The 12,818-nt window shown below is 53.8% G+C and overlaps 1 protein-coding gene across 40 annotated transcripts in view; it reads left to right on the forward strand.

Annotated features, from left to right (window-relative positions):
* The window catches only part of ANK2 (ankyrin 2), a 362,059-nt gene that overhangs the window by 282,679 nt on the left and 66,562 nt on the right, over positions 1-12,818 (forward strand). For all 40 annotated transcript variants that reach the window (XM_059695513.1, XM_059695517.1, XM_059695506.1 and 37 more), the window contains 3 exons: positions 4,382-4,480; positions 10,043-10,141; positions 11,106-11,204. In XM_059695513.1, the coding sequence (XP_059551496.1) occupies positions 4,382-4,480; positions 10,043-10,141; positions 11,106-11,204 (297 nt within the window). The remainder of the gene's footprint in view (positions 1-4,381; positions 4,481-10,042; positions 10,142-11,105; positions 11,205-12,818) is intronic.

Below are 12,818 nucleotides of genomic sequence, written 5' to 3' on the forward strand. Positions count from 1 at the left end.
GTAATAGCTGTACAGTCAGTGTGTCACACCCACTAAGTAATAACTGTACAGCCAGAGCGTGTCACACCCGCTAAGTATTAGTTGTACAGTCAGAGTGTGTCACACCCACTAAGTAATAGCTGTACAGTCGGGTAGAGTGTGTCACACCTACTAAGTAATAGGTGTACAGTCAGTGTGTCACACCCATTAAGTAATAGCTGTACAGTTAGAGTGTGTCACACCCGCTAAGTAATAGCTGTACAGTCAGTGTGTCACACCCACTAAGTAATAGCTGTACAGTCAGAGTGTGTCACACCCACTAAGTAATAGCTGTACAGTCAGCGTGTCACACCCACTAAGTAATAACTGTACAGCCAGAGTGTGTCACACCCACTAAGTAATAGCTGTACAGTCAGTCTCACACCGACTAAGTAATAACTGTACAGTCGGGTAGAGTGTGTCACACCCACTAAGTAATAGCTGTACAGTCAGTGTGTCACACCCGCTAATAGCTGTACAGTCAGTGTGTCACACCCACTAAGTAATAACTGTACAGCCAGAGTGTGTCACACCCACTAAGTAATAGCTGTACAGTCAGTGTGTCACACCCACTAAGTAATAACTGTACAGCCAGAGTGTGTCACACCCACTAAGTAATAGCTGTACAGTCAGTGTGTCACACCCACTAAGTAATAACTGTACAGTCAGAGTGTGTCACACCCACTAAGTATTAGCTGTACAGTCAGAGTGTGTCACACCCGCTAAGTAATAGCTGTACAGTCAGAGTGTGTCACACCCACTAAGTAATAACTGTACAGCCAGAGTGTGTCACACCCACTAAGTAATAGCTGTACAGTCAGTGTCACACCCACTAAGTAATAACTGTACAGCCAGAGTGTGTCACACCCACTAAGTAATAGCTGTACAGTCAGTGTGTCACACCCACTAAGTAATAACTGTACAGCCAGAGTGTGTCACACCCACTAAGTATTAGCTGTACAGTCAGAGTGTGTCACACCCGCTAAGTGATAGCTGTACAGTCAGTGTGTCACACCCACTAAGTAATAACTGTACAGTCAGAGTGTGTCACACCCACTAAGTGATAGCTGTACAGTCAGTGTGTCACACCCACTAAGTAATAACTGTACAGTCAGAGTGTGTCACACCCACTAAGTAATAGCTGTACAGTCAGAGTGTGTCACACCCACTAAGTAATAACTGTACAGTCAGAGTGTGTCACACCCACTAAGTATTAGCTGTACAGTCAGAGTGTGTCACACCCACTAAGTATTAGCTGCACAGTCAGAGTGTGTCACACCCACTAAGTATTAGCTGTACAGTCAGAGTGTGTCACACCCACTAAGTATTAGCTGCACAGTCAGAGTGTGTCACACCCACTAAGTAATAGCTGTACAGTCAGAGTGTCACACCCACTAAGTAATAACTGTACAGTCAGAGTGTGTCACACCCACTAAGTATTAGCTGCACAGTCAGTGTGTGTCACATCCACTAAGTATTAGCTGCACAGTCAGAGTGTGTCACACCCACTAAGTATTAGCTGTACAGTCAGAGTGTGTCACACCCACTAAGTAATAGCTGTACAGTCAGAGTGTGTCACACCCACTAAGTAATAGCTGTACAGAGCGTGTCACATCCACTAAGTAATAGCTGTACAATCAGAGTGTGTCACACCCACTAAGTAATAGCTGTAGAGTCAGAGTGTGTCACACCCACTAAGTAATAACTGTACAGTCAGAGCGTGTCACACCCACTAAGTAATAACTGTACAGTCAGAGCGTGTCACACCCGCTAAGTATTAGCTGTACAGTCAGAGTGTGTCACACCCACTAAGTAATAGCTGTACAGTCGGGTAGAGTGTGTCACACCTACTAAGTAATAGGTGTACAGTCAGTGTATCACACCCATTAAGTAATAGCTGTACAGTTAGAGTGTGTCACACCCACTAAGTAATAGCTGTACAGTCAGTGTGTCACACCCATTAAGTAATAGCTGTACAGTCAGAGTGTGTCACACCCACTAAGTAATAACTATACAGCCAGAGTGTGTCAAACCTGCTAAGTAATAGCTGTACAGTCAGTGTGTCACACCCACTAAGTAGTAACTGTACAGCCAGAGTGTGTCACACCCGCTAAGTAATACCTGTACAGTCAGAGTGTGTCACACCCACTAAGTAATAGCTGTACAGTCAGTGTGTCACACCCACTAAGTAATAACTGTACAGCCAGAGTGTGTCACACCCGCTAAGTAATAGCTGTACAGTCAGTGTGTCACACCCATTAAGTAATAACTGTACAGTCAGAGCGTGTCACACCCGCTAAGTATTAGCTGTACAGTCAGTGTGTCACACCCACTAAGTAATAGCTGTACAGTCGGGTAGAGTGTGTCACACCTACTAAGTAATAGGTGTACAGTCAGTGTGTCACACCCATTAAGTAATAGCTGTACAGTTAGAGTGTGTCACACCCACTAAGTAATAGCTGTACAGTGTGTCACACCCATTAAGTAATAGCTGTACAGTTAGAGTGTGTCACACCCACTAAGTAATAGCTGTACAGTGTGTCACACCCATTAAGTAATAGCTGTACAGTCAGAGTGTGTCACACCCACTAAGTATTAGCTGCACAGTCAGAGTGTGTCACACCCACTAAGTATTAGCTGTACAGTCAGAGTGTGTCACACCCACTAAGTATTAGCTGCACAGTCAGAGTGTGTCACACCCACTAAGTAATAGCTGTACAGTCAGAGTGTCACACCCACTAAGTAATAACTGTACAGTCAGAGTGTGTCACACCCACTAAGTATTAGCTGCACAGTCAGTGTGTGTCACATCCACTAAGTATTAGCTGCACAGTCAGAGTGTGTCACACCCACTAAGTATTAGCTGTACAGTCAGAGTGTGTCACACCCACTAAGTAATAGCTGTACAGTCAGAGTGTGTCACACCCACTAAGTAATAGCTGTACAGAGCGTGTCACATCCACTAAGTAATAGCTGTACAATCAGAGTGTGTCACACCCACTAAGTAATAGCTGTAGAGTCAGAGTGTGTCACACCCACTAAGTAATAACTGTACAGTCAGAGTGTGTCACACCCACTAAGTAATAGCTGTACAGTCAGAGTGTGTCACACCCACTAAGTAATAACTGTACAGTCAGAGTGTGTCACACCCACTAAGTATTAGCTGTACAGTCAGAGTGTGTCACACCCACTAAGTATTAGCTGCACAGTCAGAGTGTGTCACACCCACTAAGTATTAGCTGTACAGTCAGAGTGTGTCACATCCACTAAGTAATAGCTGTACAGTCAGAGTGTGTCACACCCACTAAGTATTAGCTGTACAGAGCGTGTCACATCCACTAAGTAATAGCTGTACAGTCAGAGTGTGTCACACCGACTAAGTAATAGCTGTACAGTCAGAGTGTGTCACACCCACTAAGTAATAACTGTACAGTCAGAGTGTGTCACACCCACTAAGTATTAGCTGTACAGAGTGTGTCACACCCACTAAGTAATAGCTGTACAGTCAGAGTGTGTCACACCCACTAAGTAATAGCTGTACAGAGTGTGTCACATCCACTAAGTAATAGCTGTACTTTCAGAGTGTGTCACACACACTAAGTAATAGCTGTACAGTCAGAGTGTGTCACACACACTAAGTAATAGCTGTACATCAGAGTGTGTCACACACACTAAGTAATAGCTGTACAGGCAGAGTGTGTCACACCCACTAAGTATTAGCTGTACAGCGTGTGTCACATCCACTAAGTAATAGCTGTACAGTCAGAGTGTGTCACACCCACTAAGTATTAGCTGTACAGAGTGTGTCACATCCACTAAGTAATAGCTGTACAGTCAGAGTGTGTCACATCCACTAAGTAATAGCTGTACAGAGCGTGTCACATCCACTAAGTAATAGCTGTACAATCAGAGTGTGTCACACCCACTAAGTAATAGCTGTACAGTCAGAGTGTGTCACATCCACTAAGTATTAGCTGTACAGTTGGGTAGAGTGTGTCACACCCACTAAGTAATAGCTGTACAGTCAGAGTGTGTCACACCCACTAAGTAATAGCTGTACAGTCAGAGTGTGTCACACCCACTAAGTAATAGCTGTACAGTTAGAGTGTGTCACACCCACTAAGTATTAGCTGTACAGAGTGTGTCTCACCGCTAAGTAATAGCTGTACTGTCGAGTAGAGTGTGTCACACCCACTAAGTCATAGCTGTGCAGTGGGGTAGAGTGTGTCTCACCCGCTAAGTAATATCTTTACAGTCAGGTAGAATGTCTTGTTGCGACTGAAACTCTGTCCTCCCCCCCCCGCCCCCTCCGCCCCAAGGTGTATTTAGTGAGCGGTCATTTGCTTGTTTATTGTTATTACAGCTCGGTTACACTCCTTTAATTGTGGCCTGTCACTATGGAAATGTGAAAATGGTCAACTTCCTTCTGAAGCAAGGAGCCAATGTCAACGCCAAAACCAAGGTAAATGCTGTTCTCACCTCATTTCTTTCACAAAGTTTCAGCCGCGTGGACGCTCCGTGCGTTCACTGTCGTACACACATGCTTTTATGTTAGTTTTTCTAAAGTGACTCTGAGCACACGGTGTAGGTTGTGCAAGGGGCTGAGGCTTTTCGTTCTAATAATCTTAACAGCCTGCAGGCTGGGCTCAGAGCTGGTGTCAGTTCAGGGAGCTGAGGAGCTAGCACCTCACCCTGGGGCCCTGCTGGGACGCTGCGCCTCCGGTCTTGGCCCGCCCCAGCCCTCACCCGAGGAAGCACAGACGGGCCTAGACCCAGCGCCTTCCTCTTTTTAAAGGACTCCTCACAAAGGTGTGTGAGAGAGAGAAAGTCAATGAGAGAGAAATACCTGCCGGCTGCCTCCTGCATGCCCTCTACTGGGGATCAAACCCACAACCCGGGCATGTGCCCTGACGGAATTGAAGTGGGGACCTCTTGGTTCATGGGTTGAAGGTCAGCCAGAGTCTCACCGGTCAGATCCCACGTCTGTGTTACCCTGAATTCATGTCACCTGTCTGAGGTCACAGAGCAGGAGCGATGGGATCGGAGCTCAGACCCAGGCACTGTGTGTGGTTCAGGCCCGGGCTCTGTGCGCTCGCATGTCTGAAACCTCAGCAGCCTCACTCCTCCCCCTGACGTGAGTCCATGCTGCCTCCTCCTCCCACGTGCTCCTGACCCGGACTTAGTCCCCCTCCCGTTCTTCCTAGCCTCCTAGTGTGCCCCGACCTAAGGTAACTTTCAGGTGACACCCCCCGCCCTACAGCTCTGAGTGTCTGCAACGTCTAGGACCCCGTGCTGCTCATGGCCTTCCCTCTCCTCAGCTGCTCTCCTCCTCAAGTGGCGAAACTCACCTAAGACACCTCCGAGATGCTTCCTGCAGAACCTTTTCCCCGTTTCCTTTAATCCTCACCCAAGGGCATGTTCTCATCGATTCAGAGAGACAGGAAGGACGAGGGAGAGAGAAACGTGGACTGGTTGCCTCCCAACCCTGCCCCGACCGGAAATGGAGCCTCCGTGGCCCTTCTGTGCACAGGACAGTGCTCCAACCAGCGGAGCTCCAGCCGGGCAAACTCAGAGCCTTCCGTCCGACTCGGGCAAGAAGAGCCGCTGCCTGTTCCGAGTTCTCCTGAACTTGGCGTGCGGCGACTGTAAGCGCTGCCTCACATGGGCGCTAGCGCCGCACGGGTTTGCTGGGCCAGCTCCACAGAGCACGTGGGTGGAGCTTCCTGCTGGAGTCAGGGACGCTCGCGGCGGCAGAGCCTGGTGATGGTCACGCGTGTTGTGACATGTTGGTTGTTGCATGGTTATAAGCTGGGAAGCCAGGCGTCCCACGATGAAGCATTTGCCTCCTGGGGTTTGATCTGCACTCAAATGGATTTTTGGTTGAGAGAAAGTTCTCATTTTAACTTTTCAGGGTTTTTTTGTTTTTTTGTGTTTTTTTTTTTCATTGATGTCAATTTTATTTGCTTTTGGAAGTAAATGTATCTTATGTGTCTTCAGTGGGTAAACACACATGTTCAGAGGATGTCCTTTTCGTAAACGGGTTTTTTCACAGAGAATGACATTTTGTAGAAGGAAGTCTTTTTTCATATCTCGTGTAACCATAGTTACTAAAATTGGTTGCTATGAAAATACAAATATTGACTTTACTCCTGAAACTTTCGTGACTTGGTGTAAACATTTGGCAAAGTGAACTCCTTTCATGGAACTGCTCGTCACTTAGAATTAGAATTGAACCCTGTAACAGCAGCTTGAGGCAAACAGGTTGGATTAATTATAGGATAGTTTGCAAAGAGAGTTTCGAAGTCCACGTGTAAGGCAAGCATGTCAAACTCAAAGACTAACATGGGCCAAATAAATGAGGCCTGTGGCTTGCGAGTTTGACATGCTGGGTGTAGAGCCTTTGTGAATTAGACTCTAAGGCAGTGATGGCGAACCTTTTGAGCTCGGCATGTCAGCATTTTGAAAAACCCTAACTTAACTCTGGTGCCGTGTCACATATAGACATTTTTTTATATTTGCAACCATAGTAAAAAAAAGACTTATATTTTTAATATTTATTTTATACTAGAGGCCCTGTGCACAAAAATTTGTGCACTCGGGAGGGAGAGGGGGTCCCTCAGCCTGGCCTGTGCCCTCTCGCAGTCTGGGACCCCTCGGGAGATAACGACCTGCTGGCTTAGGCCTGCTCCCGGGTGCCAGAGGGCAGGCCCAATCCCTAGGTGCAGCCCCTGGTCGGGCTCAGAGCAGGGCCGATTGGGGAGTTGGGGTGCCGCCTCTGTCATGCACAGAGCAGGGCGGATCTGAAGGTTGCGATGCCACCCCTAGTCAAGCTCAGGGTACGGCCGATTGGAGGGTTGGGGCACCGCCCCCTGTCATACTCAAGGCAGGGTCAATAGGGAAGTTGCGGCGCCACCCCTTGTCACGCACAGAGCAGGGCGGATCAGGGGGTTGGGGCGCTGCCCCCTGTCATGCACAGAGCAGGGCCCATCAGGGGGGTTGGGGCTCCGTACCCTGTCACACACAGAGCAGGGTTGATCAGGGTGTTGGGGCGCTGCCCCCTGTCATGCACAGAGCAGGGCCCATCAGGGGGGTTGTGGCTCCGTACCCTGTCACACATAGAGCAGGGCCGATCAGGGGGTTGAGGAGCTCCCCACTGTCACACACAGAGCAGGGCAGATCAGGGGGTTGGGGCGCTGCCCTCTTATCACCCACAGAGCAGGGCCAATCAGGGGGTTGGGGCGCCGCCACTATCACACTCAGGGCAGGGCCGATGGGGAGGTTATGGCTCTACCCCGTCACACACAGAGCAGGGCCCGTGGGGGGGAGGGCGGGGTTTGGGCGCCACCCTCTATCACCCACAGAACAGGGCCAATCAGGGGGTTAGGGGGCTGCACCCTGTCACACACAGAGCCGCAGGGCGATCAGGGGGTTTGGGCGCTGCCCCCTGTCACGCTGATCCCGGTGCCAGGAGGCCTCGTGGCTCCGCTGATCCCAGTGCTGGGAGGCATATTACCCTTTTACTATATAGGATAGAGGCCTGGTGCATGGGTGGGGGCCGGCTGGTTTGCCCTGAAGGGTGTCCTGGATCAGGTTGGGGGTCCCACTTGGGTGCCTGGCCAGCCTGGGTGAGGGGATGATGGCTGTTTGCATCTGGTCACACACCCTTTAGGGTGGGAGTCCCCACTGGGGTGCCTGGCCAGTCTGGCTGAGGGGCTGAGGGCCGTTTTCAGGCTGACAGGTGACTGAAGCTCCCAACCACTCCTTTTTTTCTTTTTCTTTTTTATTCTGGGCCAGCTTTAGCTCTGAGGCCTCAGCTGCTGAAAACAGGTTTCTGGCCTTTGTTTACTGTCTGTATTTGATACAATGTTGCGGTCCGGCTGAAGCAGGTTTCTGGGGTTTTGTTTATCTTCTGTATTTGCAACATAGTTGCTTAGAGTTGCAGCTGAGAGGCCGGCAAGGCAGGCGGGGAACGTTGGAGTCCTCCGTCACTGAAGCAAGCAAGCCTCCCTGTTCGCATCAGCTGCCTGGCTGCCGGCCGCCATCCTGGCTGACAGTTAATTTGCATATCACCCTGATTAGCCAATGGGAAGGGTAGCGGTCGTACGCCAATTACCATGTTTCTCTTTTATTAGTGTAGATATTTAAATGCCATTTAACAAAGAAAAATCAACCAAAAAAATGAGTTCGTGTGTCACCTCTGACACGCATGTCATAGGTTCGCCATCACTGCTCTAAGGTGAAGAGTCTCAGAGAAAGAAAGACAGTGTTTGCTAGCATTTTCCTGTCACTTCAGAGAAACGAAAGAAAAATAGTGTGGACTGCATATCTGATCCTTATCAGAATTCGAAGTTTTGGCGTTTTCATTTGTAACTGGGCGGGGCGGGGGTGGGGAGGTCAGAGGTCAGGGGTGCTGGTTGTGGGGAGAAGTGCTGGGCGGGGGGCTCCCGGCAGGATGGGCCTAAGGCGGCAGGTGGAGCTTCAGCCAAATGGTCTGCGAAGCCTGTGAGCTGCCCCGAGCCCTGGGAACACCTCCACGGTCGTCTTTCTGGCTGCAGTGCCCACGTAGACCGTGTCCCGCAGGCAGTGCGAGCTGCTGGGGCAAGAACATGGCCGTGGCGGCATCAACTGGGTAGCAGGGGTCTCCTGTGCAGCCCAGGAATGTCTGCAAGTGCTGCTGGGCCTGGCCAGGTGATGGCTCCATGGGCACATCTGTAAACATGGTGGGAAGGAGGGATATTTAGAAAAACTCTCACTTCTTCCAGGCTCCTCGGTGTCCACAGGTGATGTGACGGGAGCAGTGTCTCTGTGACCGTTAAGTTTCCCAGGTTCCTGGGTCACTCCCAGGATGCATGAACACAGCCATGCTCAGACCGTGGGTCACAGGCGTGGACACAGCCCCCAGACAGAAGGCCACAGTGACGGGGGATGTAGCAGGGACAGCAGGGGGACGTGGAGGGACAGCAGGGGGTCGTGGAGGGACAGCAGGGGGTCGTGGAGGGACAGCAGGGGGACGTGGAGGGACAGCAGGGGGACGTGGAGGGACAGCAGGGGGACGTGGAGGGACAGCAGGGGGACGTGCAGGGACAGCAGGGGGACGTGTAGGGACAGCATGGGGGACGTGCAGGGACAGCAGGGGGTCGTGGAGGGACAGCAGGGGGTCGTGGAGGGACAGCAGGGGGACGTGCAGGGACAGCAGGGGGACGTGCAGGGACAGCAGGGGGGACGTGCAGGGACAGCAGGGGGACGTGGAGGGACAGCAGGGGGACGTGCAGGGACAGCAGGGGGGACGTGCAGGGACAGCAGGGGGACGTGGAGGGACAGCAGGGGGGACCTGGCGTCCTGCGTGCACAGTAGACACATGCAGATGGAGAAGCGTGTTGCGTGCTGGTCGCGAAGCAGCTGTGACACCATATCGCAGGGACAGACGCTCTGACAGGTCCATGGTTGACGGCTACGCAGTGCACAGAGCACACGGTGGGTCTGACAGACGTGGAAGCTTCTGTCGGGCGAGGCCAGCGGATAAGGGTAGCACAGCTCTGGCTGCCATGACTTTCTCCACGGGTGTGGCTGTGGCGTGGCCGTGAAGAAACTCCTTCCCCCGTTCCCACTTGTGTCCCCCGACGCGGGGCTGTCCCTTTACTCTGCCCGTGTCCCTGCACCAGCACGTCCAGAGCCAGGCGGCCCTACTCACCTCACGGCTCCTCCTCACTTCCTTGGAAGCGAGACCGGCCAGGTGGGGACAGAACCAAAATGTAAAGACCGTGGGTCTCCTCGCCACCGCTGCTCCAGTGGCGGCCCGGGCTCATGTTTCCATGCTCATGGCTCAGAACAGTGTCGGAGACGCCAGTCGCCTGTCTCCCTTTACTCACGGGGCAGAAGGTGTGCGGGCGTGTGTGCTGCTGGGAGCGGGCTCCTGGGGCAGCCGCCCCCATACACAGCATTGTCATAAGTAAGATGGCCTTGAACGCAGGCTAACAGGCTTCTCCTTCTCCTCCTCCCGCCTCGCCCCCCCCCCCCCCCCCAGAGTGGTTACACGCCCCTGCACCAGGCCGCACAGCAGGGCCACACACACATCATCAATGTGCTGCTGCAGCATGGGGCGCGACCCGATGCCACCACCACGGTAAGGCCCCCCGCACCCCGGTCCCTCTGCCACGGCCAACGCCAGGGGTGGTGGGGACCCTCTGTTAGTGCTGCTGAGTCACCTCTGACTACCGGGGACCCGTGAATGGTGCTGCCCGATGCCCAGCCTCACCACCCTGCGCAGCCTGGGGGCTCAGCCTGTGGCTCTTCCGTGAGCCCCTCCACCTCCTGCTTGGGCTCCTCTTCTCCTGCTGCCTCTGTTCCCAGCATCGTTGTCTTTTCCAAAGCCCCTGCCTCCTCATGTGGTGTCTGAAGTAGGACAGTGTCCGTGTGTCACCTGCCCCAGCCGTGCTCAGGCTGAGCAGAACAGGGTGCCACAGTCCCCACCCCTCCTGAGAAGGGCCTCCACCCTCAGGCCCCAGCTCTGTGGTAGCCTCAGTGCGGCTGGCGATCTGGGCTTGGGGGCTGGAGGCTGGGCCCACCGCTTCCTCTGGCTTAGACAGGCTCCTGGGACAAGGGGCCATTAAGATGTAAACGAGGTGGTGTGATTCACCCCGGGCTCCCCAGGCCTGCGCAGGGGCCTGCTGTTTGCTGTGGTGTCTGCGCACAGGGACGGTGCCCTGAGGCGGCCTGCCCTCCCTGAACCGGCCTGTCCTGGGGAAGGCGGCCCTCAGCCAGGCTGGGTCTGGAGGCCTCCCGTTCCCAGCACCATCCAGCCCCCAGAGCTGACCACCCAGGGGTTAAAGCCGCAAGTGCTTCTCGTTAGGAGGAGGGGCAGATGCAGCTTGTTGTGTTTCCATGGTGACCCGCTCTCCAGGCTGGAGAAGTTACCAAGACACATTCAGATGTGATGGTGAAAACGAGTGATTTCCTCCACCGCGCCTGGCGTTGGAGGAGGCGCTGGCTCCTGGGGCGGTGAGCTCACTGGCTCCATTCTCTCTCTCTCCCTCTCCCTCTCTCCTCCTCCCTCCTTCTCCCCCCCCCCCCCCCGTCCCCCTCTCAAGAATGGCAACACGGCCCTGGCCATCGCTAAGCGGCTGGGCTACATCTCAGTGGTCGACACCCTGAAGGTTGTGACGGAGGAGGTCACCACCACCACGACAGTGAGTAAGGGGCCCAGGGCTTCTGCTTGAGCTCAGCTTTCCCGTCGCGCCCTCTCCCCCCACCCCACGTCCTGCGCCGCGGTCTCAACTTCTGGGGGTGACTCTGGGCAGCAACTGAGGGCCACAGTGGGAGGGCACTCACAGGCCGCGGCCGAGCTCCTGCGTCCTGCACGTCCCGGCGGAGTGTGCGAGTGAGTTCACAGGGCCTCGTTGCTTTTTCCTGCTCCTCTGCCCTCGAGCTGAGGTTGGGTGTGACCTCAGCTGCCAGCCCAGGGGCAGGACAGTCCTGGCAAACTTCTCATTTGAGCAGAGGGGACGCAGCCCCGAGAGGCCCTGGTCCCTGCAGTGCTCACAGCTGGTCTGAAGGTTCCCCGGAGACCCGTTCTGCCCCACGTCCTCTCTGTCTCTGATTATGTTTTATTCAAAAAGAACTGAGTGCGCTTAGTAGGGAAACAGCCTGCTAGGGCAGGGTGCATGGCCTCTGCCCACCGGGCTGGGGGGACTCAGCGGGACGAGGGTCCTGGGGCCGGGGCCTGCGGAGCAGAGCTGGGTGCCTCCCAGGGCGAGTCTCTTTGCATCGACTTGTTGGTGATGTTTCTGAAGCTGCAGACGCAGCTCGGCGGCTTATTTGGAAAGTGGGTAAGTGGACAGCAGAGCACCGGGCCCTGCGGCCAAACCTCGGCCGCTGCGAACACGGAAGGAGGTTCCTGCGACAGCCCAGGCGCAGACGATGGGCCCGGTGGGAGGTGGGAGGAAGGCGTGTGTTCCCGGGCAACAGCAGCCCCGTGACGCAGCGGTGGGTGAGCACAGCTGCCGGGACCTGTCCTATGTGGGGGACGTCGGGTTTATTTCTGGACGCGAGGCGATGTCGCGGACGCGGAGGGTCACGCCGCTTGTTTTCTCGGGCAGTTTTAAAGCCTGTGCCCTGTGCCACAGTATTTTTAAAGATTTTTTAATCCTCACCCGAGGATATGATTTCATTGACTTTAGAGAAAGGGGCAGAGAGAGGGAGGGGGTCGTGGATGTGAGAGACATCGATCAGTTGCCTCCCATATACATCCTGACCAGGGACAAACCTGCAACCTAGGTGCCCTGCCTGGGAATCGAACCCACAACCTTTTGGGGTACTGGAGGAGGCTCCAACTGACGGAGCTACCTGGCCGGGCTATTTTTAAACGTTCAAAGTGAAGTTTCTTCCAGAAATTACATAGGAGAAACACAGGCCCGTTTCTGCTCACACTCACCCCGAGTCGCTCTGGAGGTGAATCGTAGTGGCCGTCCTTGCCCCCTGCCGGCTTAGACCCGGCGCGCCTCCCTCCGCAGGAGGGAGAGTCTTGTCCTGTTGGGCGTCTCTGAAGCGGCGTGGGCATCCCAGGCGGCCAAGCACGGCTGTTCTTACGGCTCCTTTTCTGGGCACTTGGGCGTGTGTGCCTCTTCATCAGGTCCCAGCGAGGGGTGCGCCTGCATCCTTTTCTGTACCTTGTGCTTTTTTCCCTTCCATTCGCCTCATTAATCCACTTGAAGGGTTTCTGGGTAGAAACCAGTGCTGAGGAGTGGTCAGCGGTGCAGACATCACCTCCCCCAGCAGCAGCTCCACATGGTGGCCTGGAGGGT

The sequence above is a fragment of the Myotis daubentonii genome, chromosome 5, assembly GCF_963259705.1.
Source record: "Myotis daubentonii chromosome 5, mMyoDau2.1, whole genome shotgun sequence".
NCBI classification, from domain to species: domain Eukaryota; kingdom Metazoa; phylum Chordata; class Mammalia; order Chiroptera; family Vespertilionidae; genus Myotis; species Myotis daubentonii.